Source organism: Scophthalmus maximus, chromosome 9 (genome assembly GCF_022379125.1).
Source record: "Scophthalmus maximus strain ysfricsl-2021 chromosome 9, ASM2237912v1, whole genome shotgun sequence".
Taxonomy (NCBI): domain Eukaryota; kingdom Metazoa; phylum Chordata; class Actinopteri; order Pleuronectiformes; family Scophthalmidae; genus Scophthalmus; species Scophthalmus maximus.
Window position 1 is genome coordinate 22183835 of NC_061523.1, and position 24090 is coordinate 22207924.

The 24090-nt window shown below is 46.6% G+C and overlaps 1 protein-coding gene across 2 annotated transcripts in view; it reads left to right on the forward strand.

The window, feature by feature from the left end:
• Positions 1 to 24090, forward strand: part of spata5 (spermatogenesis associated 5) — a 107068-nt gene that overhangs the window by 5998 nt on the left and 76980 nt on the right. For both annotated transcript variants that reach the window (XM_035650538.2, XM_035650539.2), the window contains exons 11-12: positions 12640 to 12794; positions 20034 to 20243. In XM_035650538.2, coding sequence (XP_035506431.2) covers positions 12640 to 12794; positions 20034 to 20243 — 365 coding nt within the window. The remainder of the gene's footprint in view (positions 1 to 12639; positions 12795 to 20033; positions 20244 to 24090) is intronic.

Genomic DNA, 24090 nt, shown 5'->3' on the forward strand with positions numbered 1-24090 from the left:
ATGCCGTCCGCAGTCTCTTCTCGTATATTCCTCTCTCTTATCTCTTATGTTCCCACGAGACCAAAAAAAAGTGTCTTGGGTCATTTTAGAAAACTATACTAGTTACTTGATTTTTGGAAAATCAAATCCTACACATCCACGTTCCTACATTTCCCCTCGGAGTTTACTCGACTGTGACTGACGTTGTTACTAGAAACACATCTAGAGATTCTGATAAAGTCCCGAAATCCCTATCGCGCCACTGACGCCATGAAGACCTTCCACAGCTGCTCAGGGCAGTTTGTGAAGCACCGCCGCGGCCTTTTGCGACCGTCGCCCCCCTTCCACTTCCCGAGGAGAAAAAACCGCCATCGTTTGGGAAAACCAAAACAAAGCTGCACATCATGGCAGCTAGCCGGAGAATGTTAGCAGTGTGGTTTGTGCCTCGTGGGCTCAGGCACTCGACCAACAAACAAATCTGGCAAACGACCACAACAGTTAATTTATTGCGCATCGGCGTTTTTAGTCTTCGTATTATTATTATTATCGTCGTCTCCCCCCCCCCCCCCCCCAGCTCTGCCAAGACCGCAATATATCTAGTGACCTATTTCTTCTTCCTGAATTAGTTTTTAATAATTATCCTTTCGATGTTTTCTTGGCGTCTGACATGCCCTCAGCTCCTTTTGAACAACCGGCCCCTTTGATATATCGCAAAGAGGAAGTCGGGAGTTTTTGTGGGATTCCGAATCCCAGCGAGAGAAAAACCACTGAAACCACCACTTGTTGTGAAATTCCTCCCCCCCTCGCTCCCCGTCGCCACAAACCGTCCACCTCACATCCCGAGGACAAACACATTGGCTTGTGTGTGCGCGTGTGTGTGTGTGTGTGTGTGTGCGTGTGATTGTACGAGCACATGCACATTTGTTTTCCTGTGTGTGACCCCGTGTGCCTCCTGGGTGGTCCCAGGGCCCGGGGTACGTGGCGTATTGCATTACCAGCTGAGGAGAGAGCCGGGGCTGCTGTGCGGAAGCGCTCTGGCGAAGAGCGTGATTTACCGTCCGCAGAGGTCCAGACGTGACTGGCAGTGTTTTCTGAGAAACCTCCTCGCGCCCGGGGGGAGACAACAACCTCCCCAACCCCGCTATGGCCGAGTCCGTCCTCCACCGCCGGAGATGAGACGGACGGCATCACGTTCGTGTTTAAAACCAAAACGAGGAGCTTTAAAGACGCTGAGATATTTTGTATGAATTCCAAGTCGGGGCGATGATTATAACATTATCAAGGGCCCGTTTCGTATCCGCGTAATCATTTGATCCTCTGTTGACATAAGGTGAGGAGCAAAGATGATGAGGTTGTAAATAGAAGTTTGACAGAAGTGTGTGTGTGTGTGTGTGTGTGTGTGTGTGTGTGTGTGTGTGTGTGTGTGTGTGTGTGTGTGTGTGTGTGTGTGTGTGTGTGTGTGTGTGTGTGTGTGTGTGTGTGTGTGTGTGTGTGTGTGTGTGTGTGTGTGTGTTGGATTGTGGGTAAGGATCCACCCTCGCCAGGCCCCCACACGTAGCTTGAACACACACAATTAAAACAGACACACGCTGCCACACATCAATACACGCACACACACGCGTGCCCACAAGTCTGTTTTTTCCTCCCCGTGCTTTTTTCATTCAAAGGAACAAAAACACATGGATTTAGGAACTGCAGTCGTTTCCTTCTGCCGCTCCAGGTAACAATGAGCCACTGCGGTGGGGGAACGCACACTCGGACGCACTCCCGCTTCCTGAAAAATAAAAAATAAATGGGAGGGGAAGGGGGGGGGGGACGAATATTGCGACGGCTGCGACGCGCTAAGGGTCACGCACCAAGATCTGAAAAAACCCTTGCACAGCTGCAGAGGAGCATGCACGCATACGCACTTACGAGAAGCGCGTTGTGGTGGTGGTGGGGGGGGGGGGGGTTCACATCCTGCCTGTAGCACAATGCCAACATGCTTCTAGATCAGAAACTATTTAAATCAACTCTTTACCTTTTGCAGAAGGGCAGAGGTGAAGGACGATGAGGCTGTTTCATGTTCGTGCATCTTCTTTTCTTTCTTTTTCTGTTTTTCCTGCGCGTGTTTGTGAGCGTTATAAGAACGGATGGAAAATCTTGATGTCATTAAAGGGAAGTGTTTCTTTCTGGGGTTGTCCAGTTCCCGAGTTTGCACCGAAAGCCCCAGAAACAGCTTCTTGACGACAGATGTGTTACATAATCGGCACTTTAAATGATGAGTTGATCACGGATCGGCCGCTTTTTCCCCCCGAATCGCAACGCAAGAGCGCACTTTCATACCACGTCTATTGAAGTCTTCCCCTCGTCAAGGTCGCCTCCCTCAAATCCCCCTTCTTTTCAAGCCTCAGACGAGCGCAGGAATTATGAAGGAAATCTGCGCTTTACATCGTGTGCACCGACCGAGGGAAACCAGGTCGAACGCCCTGATCCCTTAATGAAAGGAAGGATTTTGTTTTAAGAACCTGGCGAGAGAGAGAGCCTGGAGAGAGTTTTAGATTGAAGTACAGCCGTTCTTTACTCTGATGTGCCTTTCCCTGCAAAATATTTATGCAAAGTTTAAAAAAAAAAACATCGAATGCGTTAAGAAGATGAATCTGCTTCTTGGGACAGATTTATTTCCTTCTTCTTGAGGATACGACATGGAAGTCAGAGCCATGCAGAATTGGGCAGAATGTCCATTTACTGTACTCTATTACTGTATTTTTTCACTCTTACCTATAGTATATTAGCTTCTTTCCTTGGGAGAAATTCTTCGTCGTTACTCGGGTACATTTTAACGTCCGTCTCAACTGCAGGACAACCGAACACTGGGCACATTACCTGACATATCCCTGTTCCTGCTTAAAATAAAAGAACATAACACGATATATATATACATAATTAAACTATCTCGATTCCTTAATAAACCTGAGAAAGACAAAAATAAATCTCATCCCACAATGTCATCAAACATGTCACCTTGACACCTTGTGTCCTGTATAAAGATAATTTCTTCACTCATTCATATTTTCTGCTGTGATCATCAGGCATTTGCATTCAATAGGACTCATAGTTACATCATTAATACAAAGCAATTGATTGAATTATGTATTTAAAATCACAGTATAACGTATCAGAACAGGAACATACGGATTCGAACTATGCCAGCAGCAGTATTTTGTGCCGTTTGCTTCCTCGGGATCCTTATTCATTGTTTGTGGTTGCTTGTCACACGTTGCATTGACTGTATCTTTGAGTTGTGTGCAGTCAAACTGCTTCATTTTGATATTTTTCTTCTGTTCAGAAGTGGTCTACTTTTACAGTATGTTGCAGGATTTAAGAAAACAGACGCTTGCATTGCAGAAATGTTTCTGAATCTGAAAACTGTTTGGTGGAGGTGTGGAAAATAGTATTTGCAGTGGAAACACCCCCCCCCACAAATTTGACTCCTCTTACTAGTTTCTCAAAACTCGACCTCATTTTAATTAGCTCCCGTTGTTGCTCCTTCACTCTTCACTGCTGCAGGAGGGAAAGTTCAGCCCCACGCTGAACTGCAGTAACCTCGGAGGACGACCTCTAGTGGACAAATGATAAACTGCTGCCAAGCCCAGCTACTGGAAGTGCAGAAGAGCAGATCAACTCACCATCATTCACCTTCTGTCATTTATTAATTCAAGCAGAGTAAGAATGAATAGCGAAGCTGCATAGTAGCTGGATTTCCCCCCACCCCCTGTTTTAATCTTTCTAACGGGATTTTGCAAGTTGAGCAGACAAACAACAAGTTGAACCACTTCCCCCCCTCCTCGTCCTCCGTCAGCCTCTCTGCAGTTGTGGATTCTAAATCTTCGAATCAGACTCAGTCCTCCTCCTCCGGCCCCTCTGAACCTCCCCCGTCTCGGTTCCCCCGTGTCTGAAGTGGACATGGCTTTCATCAGAGCTCCGTGCAGGTTGACAGATTTACACACACACACACACACACACACACACACACACACACTAAGATGATCTACTGGACCCCGTGTGTTAGTCACGGCAGAAAAATGTACAGCCGCGTGTAAAGCGCCAGCAACTCCATTTATATAAACGTTTCCCCCCTGACGGCGTATCGCGCCGTATCTGATTGTGGCTCCTCGTCACGTCGCTGTGACGGGGTTTTATGTGTCGGACGCGTGTTACTGGACAGGCTGACATGGATAGAGCCGTTGCACATTTCGAATGTCTAAATCGTACGTATGATTTAGACATTCGAAAAGGATGTGTTGAAAAAAAAAAAGAGAAGAGCAGTGAAATATAAATAGTCCCATAGAACAATATCCAACGATTGGTTCCACTAATAACTGAGCTTTGGTCATTTTTAAATTTGTTTTGTTGTATGCACTAAAACACCAAAAGCAAATTCCTCGTACGGGAAACCTACTTGGCAAAAAGCCTGATTCTGATTCAAAACTTCCAATCACCTTTTTTTATAACATAACAGAAAAAAGGCGGGAATGAAATTGACTTGAAAAACCTGGGGATCTTCGGGAGGCCCCAAGATAAAATTCAAAGGGTCATGAGACGATGACTATGGATCAGAGATGATTAAGAGAAAAGTTATCTCTGCCACAACAAGTTATTGATTGAAGTGGTAGATCATTTTACATCATCATGATTGTGAAAGTAGAGTCACACTACAGAAGTAGCGGGTCAACGTTACCTTTTTTTCGCGGTCACGTGCCAAATTGTGTTTGAATTTGTGGACTAGGAATCCGTTTAAAAACATTTTCAAAAAGATAAATCCACATCTGGGAATCTAATGTGTTTATTGTACAAAGGAGCGTGAAGATGAAAAAAGGAAAGAAAATCCCCTCCATCACCACTATGGGCACTGATTTCTTCTGATTCCAATTTTTCCCCGAACGTTGCGTCGACCCTGTTCCCAGCTCTGCACAGATGATTTATTCACAGTAAATCCCTCCAGGTGTTTTGTGCGGCGTTAGACGACGCTATCATGTGGTGTCTCGCCGACTCTGGGCGTCGCCCTGTCGCCCTGTCGCCCTGTCGCCGTTTTCAACTGATCCCCAGTGCTGCAGCACATGACTCACTTCCACAGTCTAAACAGTGCAATGTGTGTGTGTGTGTGTGTGTGCGTGTGTGTGCGTGCGTGCGCGTGTGTGTGTGCGTGCGTGCGCGTGTGTGTGTGCACGCGTTAGCCCGAGCGGGTGTGCTTGTTTGGTTTGTGCCACGTCCGGACACACTGTTTACAGGGCCTTTTCTAAACAAGGGGAAGCCCGCTGGAACAAAAAGAGCCAGTAAAATTGATTATGTCGAAATAATAAACAGGCGACTCTGCACATGTGTGTAGGCGGGAAAAGCTTTTTGGTGAAAGCCGGTGATTTGACTAGAAAAAAAAGTTCTGGCTCGATATTCCAGCGTCCACTACTTGCGGAAATCCTGCAGAAAACAAAACAGCCATTACTTCTTTTTTTTTTTTTTCCCCAAACGACTGATCTCCACGCCGCCGCGGGGAAAACAAACGGGGAGGAGGAAACGGCGGCGAAAAAAAATCGTCTCGTGTGTTTTGTGCGTTTGACATCGTTTGTGCTTCGGAGGACACAAAAAAAGAAAAAATGGTTCCAAGCGGCGCTGCAGCGCTCGCCGATGTTTACTGCGGCGCGTCTTGACCTTATAAAGCGCTTTTTTCCCCTCCCCGACTCATCGGCCCTTTTTTAAAGACGCACCAGGAATTTCGGGGACGGGTCACGTAAATATCTGTCGGATCAGCATGTGAAGTTTATTTGAAGGCCTCTTGTTTATAAAAATCCGGAAATGTGCTGCTTGTACTCCTTAACCCCGGCACTTATACCTTTACCCAGTGACAGCTCTGTGAGTGTGTGTGTGTGCGCGCGTGTGTGTGTCTGTGTGTTTGTGTGTGCGTGTGTCTGCGTGCGCGTGTGTGTGTGCGTGTGTGCGCGCGCACTTGTACCTCTATCATTGTGAGGACCAGTTTGACTATAAGAACCCTACAGAATGAGGACATTTGGACACTCACAAGGTCAAAAGGTCAAAAGGCTGTAAAAGGGTTAAGACTTGGTCTTAGGCTTCGAATTAGGTTTAGGTTAGGGTTGAGTTTAGGCATTGACTTGTGAAAGGGCTAGGGAATGCATGCACAAAGTGTGTGTGTGTGTGTGTGTGTGTGTGTGTGTGTGTGTGTGTGTGTGTGTGTGTGTGTGTGTGTGTGTGTGTGTGTGTGTGTGTGTGTGTGTGTGTGTGTGTGTGTGTGTGTGTGTGTGTGTGTGTGTGTGTGTGTGTGTGTGTGTGTGTGTTTTCTCTAGCATGTGCACACACATGTGAGTGTGTGCACATGTTTTTTTTGCATGTTCCAAGTGTATGAGGACGTGTATTTGTCTTTGGTGTGTGTGTGTGTGTGTTCTCTCTAGCATTTCCTGAGTGTGCGCACATGTTTTTGTTTTTTTTGCATGTTCCGAGTGTGTGAGCACATGTATTTGTCTTTGTTGTGTGTGTGCTCTTTAAGAGAGACACATTATTGTGGTGTTCCGGCTCCGGGAACAGATGTCGGGTATTGTAAATACAGGTGCAGGGAGATGTTCCGGAAGCCCCGGCGAGTAATGAAAACTTTCCTGTGGTTTTCAGTAATGGTGTAATGCCCAAAGTATTTCACAATCCATCTGAGGGACATGGCGTCGCTGCAGCTTCCAGCCCGCGGAGGCTCCACGAACAGACACACAGGGCCGATGAGGACTCTTCATTCACTTGGTGAAAAATGTTAAAGTGCAGATGGATTTCCTTTTTTCTTTTATGGACGCGTCTCCGCTGCTCTCTGCCGAGCGATGACCCGGTGTGTCTTGACAGGGGGAGATTCGCATTTGGGAGTCTTTGACTGGAATTTAACCTCAGTACGCGTCTTACCTCGTTGGGTTTTTCTCGTCCTCTTCCGAAGATAAGGTTTACACAGATTCATAGACATACAGATATAGATAGATAGATTTCATTGATCCCAAATTGGGAAAATTCCTTGCAGTACCATGAATGACCCGTTCACTCAGGATACAGTTGCAAAGTGAAATTAATAGTGTTTTGTAAATCTTACATGACATCTTACAACACTTTTGGTGACGCTTTTGTCCAAAGCGACTTACAACAAGTGCATTCAACCATGAAGACATTACCCAAAAAGTCGCAAGAATCAAGAGAGTACATCAACATGAAATAGGCAAAAAACAGCTCCAAGTGCTCATTTATGAATAAAAAAAACCTCAATGGATAACAGAGCCCCGTTGTGCATTACAGCCTAAAGACTGATACTGAATTTCTGTGGCAGAATATGTTCTGTTTCTCTACATAAACACGTAATTGACAAATACACAAAATAATGATCCCTCAAACTTGGTTTCTTCAAAATGCAGTTGATTGAAACTAAGGAGACACTGTTTTTAAATTACCATTAACATCTTATAATTGCAGCTTACTGGGTTTCACCGCTGACTTTGGTACACAAGGTCGGGGGTTTGATTCCCGCTCAGAATGGCACAGACGCACACCAAAAAGGATCCAGTGTGGGCCCCTTGGGTGTCTCTCAAAAATGGATGCTTGTAAGTCGCTTTGGACAAAAACGTCAGCAAAAATGAATGTAGTGTGGACTTTGTTGTGGCTGCAAGGTTTGCACGAGGTAGTGCCGTCCACCTACTGGTGAAAGGCTGACATGGCATTCGCTGAAACTCCACCGCAGATCGTTCTTCTCCCAGGGAGTTGGCTTAGTTGAGTGGAGTTGGCAGCGGATTACAGATCCATCGACAACAACGACAAAAAACCCGGCCCCTGCCCTCGTCCTGACCCCGGAGAGTGACGTAGAATATCTCTAGTCTTTGTTGCAGGGCTGTATTGGATTACAGCGCTGTACCGATGTTCCCGCCAATTACAGGTACTCCGATTTCTGGTGTGCAACTGTAACTGTACTCTGTTGTGGGACACGAGCACACACACACACACACACACACACACACACACACACACACACTTTTCCCAGCCTTTCAACCAACCCTGGTCCCCGATAGAAGCCGATGCGTGCGTCTTATGACGCTTGTGGACGAACTAAGACGAGAACTCCTGCCTCAGCGATACTTGGTGGTGTCATCAAGTATCTGTTGAGCGTAATGTTTTGTATTTAAGGGTTTAGGGGGGGGGAGGGGTGCACTTTTGGAGCTGACCCCCCGAAGACAAGGCCTTGATTTGGGGGAAGGTCTGTTTTGAACCCGCATCTCGTAATTAAGACCATCCCCTGTTGAAAAACCACAAATAACTGCCCCCCCGTTCTCCCTTCAGCTATGTGAAATGAGCTCTTCCCTCTCGTCCATACCTAGCCGGGGCCTTATTGTGATGTTTTGCAAATGTGCATTCTTGTTCATTTAGGGGGCCCCTCTTTTCTTTTTCTCAATTCCCACTAGATCTCTGGGCGAATTTGGAAGCACGCTGGAAAGCAGTGCAACAAAAAAAAAAAGAAAACCGAGAGAGAGAAAGAGGAAAATGAGTCCACATAAGGTTCAGATTAAATAGTGTTGTGTTGCCTCTCTCTTTTTCTTTTTTCTTTTTTTTTTTTTTCCTTTCCACCTCCCTTCCCATCGGATGTTTTCATAACTAAACCAAATGTGAGCTCAGAGTCGGCCAAGAGCAGTCGGGAGAGGGAGGGAGAGAGAATCCCTCAGGCAAAAAAAATGTTGAAGTCGCATCGGTGAATGGAGTCTGGGGAGCCCCGGGGACGGGACCCCGGGAGCTCTGCGGGCGCACGAAGCCAGTTCCCCCTCTGGTCAGGCCGACTGACGTGCCAGACTCACTCCCGGCAGATTCTAGACGATTCTTGGGGAAGCATTTATTCAACATGGGTCACTTTCATTTTTCGGGATGAGGAATGGAATCTAAGAAATAGAAGTTCTGCTCTTACAGAAGAAGTCAAAAGGGCAACACGTCGCTCCAATGAATTATCATATCTCAACCCTGCAGAAGACCCGAACATGCAAAACAGTGCTGTTGTTCTCGTGTTGCGTGTGTTGTTTTGAGCCAGTGGTCGCAGGTTTCTACTCTTTCTCTCTCCATCAAGGAAACGACATTTAAAAGCTACTTGAGCGAATCGATACGACGCGTGTGATGCGGTGCAAACGCTCAATTTCAGCCTTGGTTTATCGCGGTCACAAGCTTAAAAGGGGCAGTTACCGATTTCTAGAGCAGTACATACCTAAAGCAGAGAGGTTGCGGATTTCGCGGCAGCAGCGGAATCACAACAACTACAAAGACGGAAAGTAGCTTTCTCCAAAATCACTTACTGCCCCTTTAATACTAAGCTTAATTCTAATTCCTAATAATAAATCTATACTTTGGGATCGTCTTCAGCTGCACAGAGAGTCTATTATCTTTTAAAAAAACATATTTGAAACTTGTCAGGTTCTCAGTTTTTCCTCCTCCTCCATCATCGTCTTTCCGAGGCCTCCACCACCTTCGCGGGGCAGGCAGCTGGATAGTTTGGGGGGGGGGTTTGGTGCACATGGCTGTTGTGGCTGGCGCTCCTCGTCTCCCGCCTCGCCCCAGCTTCCTTCCACATCCTGTCCTGTCTTGCCCCCGTCCCCTCCACTCGGTCCAGATGTTTTTGTGCAGTTTTAAAAAAAAAAGAGAAAAAAAGAAGGAAAAAGCGGCGCCGGTCTGAAGCACTAACGCAGATGAAGAGCTGAAGCGGAAGGCCAGGTGGAACGATGGGATGTTTAGACCTCGGAGGGATCAAGAGCGAAGAGGAGAGGAGGAGGAGGAGGGTGAACGGGGGGGGGGAGAAAGACATCACATGCCAGGGGAGCCGGGACTGGGGAAGACATTGGCCTCCGCTTGGCATGCTCACAGAAGACGAAACCTGCTCGCTTTTAATTGTGTCTCTCCTTTGCCTGCTCCTCCTCCTCTTCTTCTTCTTCTTCTTCTTCTTCTTCTTCTTCTTCTTCTTCTTCTCTTCCTCTCCGTCTGTCCGTCACTTGGCCGGTCGGACGCGTCCTGGAAAATGTAAACAGGATGCAGCCCCGTCTGATCGTAAATCCCCCTCTCGTCTGCTCCCTGGCCCCCAGCCCTGGACCACGTCCGCGTTCCCCTCCACCCCCTCGCCACCCCAACTCCAGCTCAGACCACCACCACCCCCCCCCCCCCCCCCCCCTCTTTAGCTCAGAAGAGGAAGCCAAGAGTTTATGTGTGCGTCTGTGTGATGTGTGCACATGTGCACCGGGAACGGCGGTATGTCTAATGTACTCTTACCTAACTCTGGGTTTTGGAAAATGTGGTTGTGGGCTGGTTTTGTATAACTACTAATCATTGCCCACATTTAGCATGTAATTCGGTCTGGAGACGACGCGGCCTCCCACCTGCGAGGGGTTAAATCTGCCCAGCTGGAGGCGAGCTGATCGACACACGATGTCGTGTTCTCACACACATTTTCTTCCCAGCCTATTTAGTGATGTTTGCAATATTGCAACCAGATCCCACCTGCAGGACCCCATTCTGTAACGCAAAGTGGGGAAAATTGCAAACAGAAAAACTCTTGTCTCACACACACACACACATACACACACACAAAAAAAAAAAGATTCTCTGTGCGGCGTTGGTCTCAGCGAACGATCGCACGTTTCCCTGTGATGACCAGCGTCTTCAGATTTCAGCTAAATGACGGTACAAATTTGAGAGAACGACCTCGGTCTCTTTGAGAGACGTGCGTCCACACCGCACACGATCAGGTTACGTACAAAGTCAAGGCAGAGACGCGAGTGGACACGAATTGTTATCGCATCACTCGCACGAGGCTACGCTAATGAAGGGATGACCATACTGTCGCATGGGTATATACAAATGATACTGTCGCGTGGGTATATACAAATGATACTGTCGCATGGGTATATACAAATGATACTGTCGCATGGGTATATACAAATGATACTGTCGCATGGGTATATACAAATGATACTGTCGCATGGGTATATACAAATGATACTGTCGCGTGGGTATATATAAATGATACTGTCGCGTGGGTATATACAAATGATACTGTCGCATGGGTATATACAAATGATACTGTCGCGTGGGTATATACAAATGATACTGTCGCATGGGTATATATACAAATGATACTGTTGCATGGGTATATACAAATGATACTGTCGCGTGGGTATATACAAATGATACTGTCGCATGGGTATATATACAAATGATACTGTCGCATGGGTATATACAAATGATACTGTCGCGTGGGTATATACAAATGATACTGTCGCGTGGGTATATACAAATGATACTGTCGCATGGGTATATATACAAATGATACTGTCGCATGGGTATATACAAATGATACTGTCGCGTGGGTATATATAAATGATACTGTCGCGTGGGTATATATAAATGATACTGTCGCATGGGTATATACAAATGATCCTGCGGCCAAGTAGACACGAATTTCACGTCGCTCGCACACGTCGACGCAAATAACGCGATGACACAAAATTAGCAGTATTTGAACTTGACTAAAATACTGGACAGTTTCCCAGAGTCTCCCGGCGTGCATGCACGAAAGAGACAAGGTTGAATGTCCGCGCGGTGTGTTCACCCGCGTCAGCGATAATTCGATTCGCGGTTCGGTCTGCGCGCAGCGCCGGTGGTGCCCCCCGCAGCCTGCCCCCCGCCTTTCGCAACTCGTCTCCCCGTGATGCACAGGGATGCAACATGTTTGAACCCTTCCTCGCAGAATAAATGAAATATTTTCTCTCTGCCTGCTGCTTTGGAAATGGGTGTTGTGCCGCATTGCCTGCAATCATTCATCGCCTCGGCTTATTGCGGATCCGCTCTGTGCCCAGAATTTGTCTCCTTCGGGTCACCGCTGGGCAAGGCTCGACAGAGGCTCATTCCTGACGTTGACACGTCCGCGTTTGTCTTCTTCCGCCGCCGCTCTTTTTGTTCACGCGCAGCGGGAGTCTCTCAGACGGAGGCCGTTCACCAGACCCAAACCGGCGCCTCAATTACACTTCCCCTTTCCCTTCAGCCCCGCACACTCTCCTCTCTCTCCGACAATGCGGCCCGGCAATTATTCTTTCGCCTCCAAAAAAAAAAAAGGGGATGCGAATTAGCTTTCATTGTGAGATTTGCACTCGCCGGGCGTGTATCATCGCAGCGTGTACGATCGTGCCTGAATGTTTTGAGTAGCGAGTTGGACCGGGTGCAATGTGGGTTTGGAATAAAAAAAAAAAAAAACGAAAAAAAAACAACCCTCAAGCCACAGCGACACACTCGCGATGCTTCTGAAGGCAAACAAACACCAGTTTCGGATCCTCTTTTTTTTTTTTTTCATGCCTCAAATCACTCGCAGCCCTCTGTTTTCTGCATGATTCACCTTTTTATGCTGCGGCGTCTGTGCATGAATAACTTTTGTGGAGCAGCCGAAACTTTGTTTTTCTTCTCCCGTTTCTTCCCTCTAAACCGTGGTGCTGTTGCCTTGTTGTGTTTGGAGTGAAACGGATGTTCTGAACCTTTGTACACCGTATGCCTTGTGGACTTGTCCTTCCTTCCGATTCCATGCAGGCTCCTGTAACGTACGTTAAAAAAACAAAACAACCCCTCTCTCTGCAGGTTTGCGCGCACTGAGACGAGCGCTGGGAGGCTCCCGCCAACCGTCGGACCGACAGCTGATGGGCACGGTGACCGTCACGCTGCAGGACCTCCAGTGGGCCATGTCTGTCGTGAAGCCCAGCGCCATGAGGGAGGTGGCCATCGATGTCCCCAAGGTACTGCAACCTCTCCGGATCGCCGCTCCCGCTCTTCGTCACGCAACTCGTCACGATCTCTTTCTGCAGTCGGAAAAAAAAAAAACGACAGCATTTCCTCGTCTTAATATTAGTGCGAATGGCTCTTGGGTGCTTCTTTATTACGTTGACATTTATGTTTAAGCAATCAACAGTGTACCGCACTGCAGACTCTGCCCAGTGGCTCCAGGGGCATCAGAGAGTATCATCGAGTAAAATACATTTAGTCCTCGGAAAGATTCATGACTTCCTGAAACGGTTGCTGGTCCCCTGGATAAGTTGTTCAAGGAGCAAAAGAAAAGACATAGAATTGAAATCAAATGCTTCCCAAGGCCCAGAAGATGACACACACACACACACACACACACACATATATATATATATATATATATATATATATATATATATATATAGTCGTCTTCTTAATCGTGCAAAACCTCGTCTCTGTGTTTTATCAAGTTAGCAGAGAAGGATTGACAGAAGTGCAGCTGGTCAAAATGACGCAAGTAAACAAGTAAGAAAAGTTTACGAGCTGACGTCTGTAGAAAAGACAGCCCAAAGAGCATCGCAGTAAAAGACGCAGATTACAGACTTCCTTTTCAGTCTGGAGTGAGGTACACGAGGATCTGAAGGCCTCAGAGACCAACTGGTGATACAAGGCTGCAATGTCTAAAAAAAAAAAAAGAACCCATCTGAAATGAATGAGGAGACCATGTAAAGAAATCCAGATTTGCGTTAGGTAAAAGCATGTTAGAGGAGTTGGTCGAAGGGGTCCTGCGAAGGTAAGTGGACAGGACAAACAAGAAAAAGCAAATGAAATGAGAAGAGCAAAGAAAGAGCATGTGGTCACATTTCAACTGCTGGAGCTCAGTGCGACAGAAAAAAAAAGGAAAATCATTAAGAGGCACATGGATTGTCGAGATCCTCCCTTCACATGCCTGCCCGGTTTATAGCCTCATCTTTAATGACACCATCTGTATCGGATCCTATGTTTGTAATCAGCATTAGCTGCATTCAAACTCTGAATGGCCCCCGGGAGGAAGCAGACTGGTTTACATTAGTCTTTTTTCATTTTAAAATTAAAGCACCAAACAAACAGTATCGTCACTTATCACCACAAGAAAAACTCAAAGCTCATCAACAGCAGCCCCAACCCCCCCCCCCCCCCCCCCCCCCCCCCCCTCCTCCATCTGATGCACATTCATCGGACCGCTGACCACTGAATCACCCGCAACTTTTAAAGATGGGGGGGGGGGGGGCGAAGAGTGGAAATGACCCCATGGCCATTTTAACCCTCCGCCGCAACGAAGATGAATCACTGTGCTCTCTCGGCGAATGGAGGGAGAAAGAGCAGGGGGGAGGGAGGGATGAGGGGAGAGGAGGACAGTGGTGAGGCTGCAGGATGTTTTGCAGTTTGCATGTGTAAGACATAACGGACAGGAAGAGGGCTAACATCATCCTCCGCCGGTAATTGAAAGCAGATCGGCCCGCTGACGGCTCCTGCCAGCAAGAAAGAAAGAAAAAAAAAAAGAGAGAAGAAGAAGAAGAAACGTCCTTCCGATCCCTTCACCCGTCCCTCCTCCCCTCCTCCCTCCGCACTGCGCTCGCTCCAGAGACGTTCAGTCCTTGCGGCCGGTTCCTTGAAACAAGAGACAGGAGTTTGAGGTTTTTCTTCTTCTTCTTCTTCTTCTTCTTCTTCTTCTTCTTCTTCATCCTCCTCCTCCCGAGCGCAGCTCAGCTGAAAGGCCGGCCGCAGAGCCCCGGACCTGATTATATCCACATGAGTGCAAACATTTGTTTCCAATTCCATTTTATATAAGAAACTTCCAGTGGTGCCGGATGAATACGCGCCGCGAGTTCCTCCAGAAAAAAAACCAACCCATTCTCAGATCACGTATCTGGAGATTTGAGTTTTCACAGATCACCCCCCCCCCCTCCCCTCGATTTACGTTATATTTACATGTAAATATATTCAAAGTTCATTCCTAATCCTCTGCTTGTTTTGTGACAAGGCACTCTTCCACTCTTTGACATCTTTCTTGTTTAACCAGCATTGCTCTTTTTTTTGGACTAATAATCATCTTCCACCGTGCGGTCTGGCTTTAATATTTTCATTTGGCAGCTGTATAACAAGCCCACTTATTCCTCCTTTTTCAAGACGTACTCCTCGTCTCCCTTGAGTTTTTCTCTGGTCTGAGAAGTCCCCCCGCACCCTCCTTTCAACCCCATCAAAGGGCCAGAGCCTGAGAGGCCCCTTGTAAAGTTCAGAAAACAACAGTAAAAGATAATAACTGGGTCTCGTACGAAAAAAGGAAGGGAGGGAGGGGGTGGGGGGGACACAGCACGGAGAGGTGTGAGTCGAAACATCGCCTTCTAATTCAACAGGGCTCTTCGTTCGCCAAAAACAACAACGTGCCTTTCAATTAATGTTTCTTTGTATGGTCGTTTCTCACAGTGACTCTGCGGCGAAAAATGCAACAACAACAACAACAAAAAAACGCGGGGGGAAGACGAGACCCCCTTTGCGGTGTTGTGTTGCACATCTGGTTCCTCGTCGGACAGAGACGAGTGATTGATTTGTCTTCGGATGATTGGCGGGTGGGAGGATGTTGTCACTGAACTCGGGGGGGCCGGAGGCCTTTAAATCCCCCTTAGCCCTCTAAATCTGGTTCAGATGGCAGGGTCGGATTCTTCGTCATTCTAAGCATTTCTTTAATATGCGTCCTACGCCTGAGGAGGGGACGGGGGGGAACGGGGGACGGGGACGGTTGACTCACTCGGGCTTTTATGATATTACGCGCCATGAAATGATAGGAGTTTGTCTGCGCTGCGTTGTCGGCCCCTGCTGCTCGCCACATAAAGACAAAGGTGTCGTGTCACAAATCACGGACGACCTGACACGCAAGATCGCATGTGATGGTTCCAACCGCATTGTCAGTCCTCTTGTTGTTTTGGACTCTCGACTACAGACCAATGTCAAGTCTGCTTTGTTGATGACGAAGCTCATAAGTACCAGGTTTCCTTCCTTCACTATTTGAGAACAAATCCAACTGCAGAGCCTTGAAAATGCAATAGTATAACATTGACTACACGTTATTAGTCGTTGTCCTGTTTGCTTTAAGTTCCGCATGCGTTAAAGTCCGGAATCTTTTCCTGAGGTTTTCTGCAGGGGTTTGTATGTGAGGCTGCAAATGCTGCTCTGGATTTTTATTTCCCCGGGAAGGGTCCGAGTGAGCCCCCTGCATTGCTCCACCCGGAGGCCACAGAATGTCCCGGACATGTTCCCGCCGTCGTGAAAGCATCTGACCGCCGCTGCGTCCTTAAGATTTGAACGGCAAACTCTGGACCCAACTTTTTGTGGACATTTTTACGGAATGGAAGTAGCTACAAGTAGAGGTGTTTATGGTGCATTCAAGCAAATTCCGTGTGTTCTTCTTAAACCAAGCAGTTACGTTGATTTCATCCCGCCGCCTGTGTTTGCTGTAGATCATTCTGCCAAATTGAGTGTATAATTATTTTATTATTATTTCTATCATATATTATTTTATACTTCCTTATCACTCTCCACAGCCGAATCCCTGCTTCTGTTGGTTCAGACCCAAGGAGTCTGTCTCTGTTCCGAGTTGCTTTTCCATGTTTCCTTTATTTTATCTCCTCACCCGTCTGCTCCAGCTCACCTGTTTCCTCCATTTCTCCGTCCATAAGCCTGTTTTTACTGTCGCCTTTTATCTCCCTCCACTCTTTTATTTCATTTCATTTCTCTCCGGGCCTTTGAGTGAGCGTTCGGGTTTGGCCCCGTCTGCTTCCGGGCCTATCTCCCCATCTCTGCAACACTCCTCTTTCTGTCTCTCCCTCCCTCCCCTCCATCCCCCCCCCCCCCCCCCCCCCCCCCCCCCCCCCTCTCACTCGGTGCTGTCCATAAATTGCACGGTATTTACAGTATGTGGCCAGACGCCAGGTTTCCATTAGGTGCTTCGTACCCCGGAGACGGCGCCGGTGGCCTGCGATGTGTTACCTCTGGACGGAGAGCGGAGGGGAGCGGAGGGGGGGGGGGGAGCATGCCATAGAGAGAGAGAAGAGGAAGTCAAAAAGAGGGGAAGGGGAGAGAGGTGAGCGCCGGCACTTAAGAGGGAGAGCGAGCGAGATGGTATGATAACGGAGGAGGTCAAGTGAGAGAGAAAAGAAAGGAAGGAAGTGTGTCGGAGATGAGTCGGATAAGAAACAGAGAAATGTGGTAATTACAAGGCAAGAAGGAAGACGAACACTGTGTTTACACGCACTTACTGTAAGTCACCTGTCGGCTGTTGCGCTGTCACCTGAGGTTTGAGTCCACTATTGTATTTGTTTATTAGGACGATTGGATGTCGATGGACATCATTTATTGAATACAAGATATGAATATGCTGGATCGTAGCAAGAAATGCACCCATTTACACCCATAGTCCCAAGATAGGAAGGTAACATGAAACAAAAACACGAAAAGGCAACAATATACTAAGACAAATTGACGATACCCAAGAAGAAAAGAAGGAGACATAAATGGAACATTGCCCAGCAAATCCTCACATTTCAGAACCGAGGAACCAGCCGATTCATTTTCTGTCGAGGGATTAATAGATTAATCACCGAATCATCATCGGAATCGGAACATGATTCGTTCGGGAAACCTGGTGTCAGTGATCTGGGCATAAGAGAGAGACGTGTTTCTTCAGCTTGATGTTTCCTAGAGAACTTTTCTTTAAAGTGACTTTGACAAAGACCTCATCCCCTGCAGCAGGATTTGCGGAAAGATCCTTACACGTTTAGCTGGTCAGTAAAGTTCATTGAAAGTTTCGACTAAAACCGAAACCGACACTCCAAATAGTAGTGCAGCGGTTTAACATCGCACTTAAAGTTTCACACAAAAAAGATCACAAATTGATGCAGTAGAAACCCGATTCCATGCGTCTTTGTCAAAATCTGGTGCCTACATTACCCTACAAAGCGGTTCAGTAAGGTCGGAAGTTCGGGCACGCTTTGGTAGTAGCCTCTAACGTAGTCTGGAGCCGAGGAGCTGCTTAGTAATGTCTGGGAAACTCCCCTTGTCCACAGGTTGTTGTTTTGTTTTTTGTCTTTTTAAACTTTTAGTCTGAAACCCCGTATGCAGTGCTGACTCGTGTGACATCACTCGGAGCAATTTTTCAGCTCTCCACCTGGAGGCTTTATTGAACTTTTTAGTGCGTCTGCAAGAGAAAAAAAATTGTTGGGTATTTGTCCTTTAACTAAGTTGTGATAAGGATTCAAAAATGCAAAATGAGATCAGGGGAGGAAAAAAACGATTGTTGACCTGCCGCATGAAAAGTCAACATGTACACACATTGTACAACATCCTACATTTCTCCTGCATCGTAAAGTGTAACCAGAGAGATGGAGGCCAAGTGTGGGAAGAAAGAGTTAACTGACAAGAGATAAGAAACAGAGAGATAAAAAGATGACATGAGGAGAGACAAAGATGTGGAAGTCATAAAGGAGGAGGAGGAGGAGGAGGAGGAAAAAGAGGGATGGAGGGATTAGAGCTGGAGACGGGAGAGAAGAGAGGCTCTGTAATAATGAAGAAAGAGACAGGAAGGATGAGAGAGAGAGAGAGAGGGAGAGAGAGAGGAATTTGGAATGAGCTTCTCCTCCTTATCTGCTCCATCTCCTCCGGTTGTTTCCCTCCCTCCCTCGCTCGCTCCATCTGTCAGACAGACACCTTTTGGCCCGACTCCCCCTGTTGTTGTTCTCTCCGTCCAGAGTCGCCCCGGTTCAACCCGGAGCCCTCGGTTGCTCCATCTCATCCCAAATATGCTTTTTTATATCCCCCCCCCCCCCCCCCCCCCCCCCCCCCTCTCTCTCTCTCTCTCTCTCTCTCTCTCTCTCTCTCTCTCTCTCTCTCTCTCTCTCCCACCCGACCCGACCCCCGGCATCCGTCTGGAAGAACTCGCAGTTCTGTCCAAATTCTTTTCCCGGGGCCGGTCAGAAAGTTCAGAACGACGGCGGGTTACATGAGAACATCAGTGACATCAGCGCGCAATCAGTGTTTTGTTTGGTCTGTTGCATTTATTGTTGGCGATGAGTTTGCGTCTAAGCTTCCACAGATTAGGAGCTCGTATGGAATTTCAGTGCTGATCATTTATTAGAAACTCTTTCCCAACTTCCATACTGTGTCCTGCGAGAGGCATATTGTGGGACTGAACGCCGATGAAGCTTCATCCAACATTTTGATTGGATTCCCGACCAGGTTGCTGTCTTCTTCTAATACTCAAATCCGTATTCGTCCGGGGCATCTCGGTTCAGGCGTTTACCAAACGGACGCAGACGAATCATGTGACGTCCGCTCAGCGACACGAAAAATGTCGACAGACTAGAGCAGAGAGGAGATGATGTCTGTGACGATGACTTGTCGTTTTTTTTGTGGGAGAAATTTGAAGGCATCAGGTACTTTTCAGTCAAATGCTTTTCGTTCGTTAGCGGCAGCCATCTTGGCCTCCTTCCCAACGGAGGGTATCCAGGCCGTAGCCTGGCAGAGCACATTTTAAATGAGCTCCCAGAATTCATCTGGGTCCCCGGCTCCTCTGCTTCTGCATCTTTCTACTAATGCTCTGCAGCTTCAGTTAAATATGTGGATGTGAAATTGGCCTTAAAACTTTACATTGCTAGATGTCTTGTTTCAGCTGTTCTCAGACGCCGGAGAAGTGACGTCAAAACTGGGTCCGGACCTTTTTCCGGAGTTTGCCGTTCGCATGTTAAGAACGCTGCAGGAGATTGTCCCAGTCGGACACGTTCGCCACGGCAGGAAAAGTTGCCAGGACGTTCAGGCGAGGGGTGGCGCGCCCGCTCACTCGCTGTCAATCTTCTGGAGATCTTCCTGCTGGATTCCCCCATGGGCTCACTCAAATTCCACCTGTGGGGGCCTGGCAGGAGACGAGAAGGAAAAGAAAATCCACATTTGTGGACATTTGCATTCTCACAAAGAGCCCCTCCGGAAAAGTTCAGGAAAACGCCAGGACCCAACGTGATTGCGCTGCACGAATATCCAACGTTAATGAGCTGTTGATTTGCCAATGTTTTCTTGTGTGATTTCACATGTGATTTTACATGTAACCCACCGCAATGCATTTTTGACTTTGAAAAAAGATAACAAAATCAAAATTCTGATTCCCATGAAAGATCCCTAATTGGTACCGCGCTCCCACCCTCCAGGTCCGCTGGTCTGACGTCGGCGGGATGGAGGAGGTGAAGCTGAAGCTGAGGCAGGCCGTGGAGTGGCCCCTGAGGCACCCCGAGGCCTTCAGCCGCATGGGCATCAGCCCGCCCAAAGGAGTCCTGCTCTATGGGCCCCCGGGCTGCTCCAAGACCATGATAGCCAAGGCCCTTGCCAACGAGAGCGGACTCAACTTCCTCGCCGTCAAAGTGAGTCCTAATAAATGAAAGTGGTATCGTTTGCTTTCTTCATAGAGGAGAACACAGAAACTTGATTTTTGGATCAGTGGTTGATTAGTTTGAATCCAAAAGGGCGAAAGGTTTTGTTTTTCTCTCTCGACCTTTAATATTAATATGAACAAATAATGTATCACAGGTGTGCCTCCTCTTATCATATTCTTGGCTGAGCGATCTGGCAAAACACGGCGTATGACTCAGTGAGAAAAACAGAGAAAGGGAATGGAGCTCATCCAAAAACTTTCTCCAAAAAAAAAAAAAAAATGACAAGCCTTCGACTGACTTACTGCAGGTTTAGTGATTGCCAAGATATTCTGAGCAGGTTTTTTAGAAGTGATGCCATCAGGATGATTTGTTGATCCGAGAGTCGAGAGCTCTGGTTGTGCAATTTGCATCGCCATTGTTTCTTTTCAGTTTTTAAACTAATAACCATGTAACCAAAAAGTTGGATGTGGGATTTTGGGGCCAAAACACACTTTTTCGTATCGGGATAGCAGATGACAAAATGTACAAATGTGCAAAGAGATTCAGTCTTTCATGACTCGTGAGCGTATTCACCACATTTCACAAACAACAGAAATTATAAACCTGCTGGAATGGCTCCCGTGATGGAGCTCAATCCTTTGGCGTTGAACATCGGAATTGGATTCCATTCGTCCGTCAGGGATCGTAGCTCCGGGGGTTGAAAGACGTTTCCTTGACGACCCGAAGGCGTTCTGGCCGCCGCGACTTCCTCTGCAGAGAGCTTTCTTCGTCTGACCTTCGATCCCGTCCTTTGTCCCTTCGTCTCATCCGTCACTCCGTCCGCCCCCCGTCGAGGCCCGCTTGACGGAGATTGATTGATCAGCTTGTTGAATTGTCGATCAGTGGATGTTTCCCGCGCGACACAGAGGGCCTCGACAGGAGCTCTCGACCGCGGACATTAAGCCGTCGGCGGCTGCTGTGACTGTTTTGTTCGGTGGCTTTGATTGTTGTTTTTAGCAGCAGAGATGTGGCGGTTGGCAAGAAGACGCTTGCAAACCCTTATCTTCAACTTTGACCATCTATCTCCTTGAAATCTAGTTTTCTTACTAGCGAGCCACAAGAATTACAATATTTTTGCTATTTCATTTCGAGGGAGAATCAGAGTTCAACAATCACATCGACTCATTTTGATCAAATTGCTTTGTTTTTTTACGAGATAGAAACGCTTCAGAAGCATCCTCTTGCTTTTTCCAGTGGCTCCTGGCAAGACGGACCATTTCTAGAGCCGCAACTAGCGATTATTGTCACTATCGATGAATCTGTCGATTATTTTCTTGATCAATCGATTTAGAGCTGCAACAGTTAACCAATTAATCGATTAGCAATCGACTACTAAATGAATCGCCAACTATTTTGATGATTGATTAATCGGTTCAAGTAGTTTTTACCAGAAAAAACCCTCCAAATTCTCTGATTCCAGCTTCTTAAATGTGAATTTTTTTCATGTCTCTTTGCTCCTCGGTGACAGTAAGCTGAATATCTTTGGTGTGTGGACAAAACAACACGTCATCTTGGAGTTTAGGTTGACGGTCGGCATTTTTCACCATTTTATTACATTTCATGGACCAAGCAACTAATCGATTAATCGAGAAAAATAATCGACTGATTAATCGATATAATAATCGTTAGTAACCTGAATCGATTAGTTTAAAAAGTCATAAAATGGTGAAAAATGACCCATCGACCGTCAGCCTTAACCCCAAGATGAAGTTTTGTTTTTTCACACGCCAAAGATATTCAGTTTACTGTCACAGAGGAGCATTTTTTCCATAAAAATACTTAATACTCAAAATAGTTACCGATATATTTTTTAGTCGATAACTAACCGATTAACTGCTGCAGCTCCAAACATTTCCCGCATGTACATTAGCCGAAATAGATGTTTTCATTTTTTCTGCCGGTGTCGTTGACTTATGTACGTACAGAACGAGTTGAGCCACAATCTGGTGCTGCAGGTTTGAAGTCATCGGGAAGAGTATCTCTATGAAAAGAGATCCAAAAAAAAAAAAAAGAAAGAAAACATCCTGCCCCCTTCCTGCTGAAAGCCGCTCTCCAGCATCTGCAATAACAGTATCAGGTTTTTCCAGTGCAGCGGTTGCTTTGACATAGATATGTTATCCAGATTTAAACGTGGATACTTTAGAGCTCAGCCCGTTTCCTCTGTGCGAAAAAGCCCTATTATCATCTTGTCAATTTCAGTTTCCTCCCACTGCAGCCGCTGAAACACACTCGCGCGCGCGCACACACACACACACACACACACACACACACACTGAGCCACCGCTCGTATCTCTTCTGTGTCAGTGGGGTTTTTTTAACTCGCCGTGTCCAACCTTTGACTCTGCCGCAGAAAGAGGAACCTGGGATTAATGAGTCGGCCTCCACACACTTACAGCCGGGGAGACAAAAGGGCTGGGAGTTAAGTGTCGTCTCCTCCGTCAGCCCCAGAGGTGTTGAAAGGCTGGATCGCCGGGGAGGAAGTTCTTCTGATGGTTTGAGTGGATGTTTATCTGCTTCTGAGCGAGGGAGAGGAGGAGGAGGAGGAGGAGGAAGAGTTACAAGAGGAAGAGGATTATATGGAGGTTAGGGTAGAAGAAGTAATGGGTGCAGAATTAGCAGTGGTAGTTTTGGCAAGTAGTAAAAGCAGAAGTGTCGGGGGCAGTATTTGTGGACAGTGTCCACATGGCTAAATCTGAAAAAAAAAAAGCACACGTGTCGCATCCACGCTGAAATGCCAAAACAATCCGAAAATAATTGAATCCCTTCTTCCTCCCCTTTGGTGTCGACAAACAACGCCGTCAAACCTTGTGCGTTTGTGTTTTTACAGCCAAACTCGCGGCTCAGCTGTTATTATTGATGCGACCAAATTACACCTACAGTAACCAATAGAACAACCAGAATGACACACATGCCTCCGCCCAGGGCGAACAATCCTACACGATTGTGTAGAGAGTAAAAAAAATAATCTAATGGGCTCTTCTAGGAGCCAGACCCCATCCCTCGGTCTAGTAGTTTTTGCATACAGTACAAACAATTTTTTCTTTTTTTAGAAAAACAGGGTCGGTATAACTCGAGGGGGGAACCTAATTTTTTAAAAAAAACTAAATGTCAGAACAATTCTTAAAAGTATGTTCACCAACAATGGGTGGGGTGAATTTGTGGAATGGTTTGGAACTGGAAACATAATTCATTAAACTTTTTGTTTTAAAGGATATTGGGACGAGGGTGATTCACTATACTCATTGTACTGAGATTATAGGGTGATGGGTCGTATATATAACTAAGAGAGACTGTATAGTATGAGTCCTTTTCTTTTCTTTGTTGCCTTTGCAAATATATTGACGAGGGTATGATGTAAATAATTTGGTGAAAATAGGTGTTTATAGCTGCTAAATTGTACAGTTGATTAGAAGCAGTTGAATAAAGGGTGGGAATTAATACGCGTTGGCTTCCTCCTGCTCCTTTTCGGACATATATATGATTTATTTATTTAAAAATATTGTTTATGACACCTTATAAACATTTTGTTTTTTTGTTTTTTCTCTTCTCGTATGCAGTGTCACACTTGCTTTTTTTTAATTTTAATTTGTTCGAAATAAAGAAACCAAAAAACAGACGGACCAAATTCACAAAACCTCCTTGGCGGCAGGTTTTGAATCCGCTGTTGTTGCTGTCGCGAACGGTGCGACGGAACAGACATAAGTAGAGAATCACCGCACTCGCGTTGTGTGATTATTAATGAACACGATTCAGCATCTAGACAGTTTCAAGTCGTCACAGTGTCAAAATTCCAATT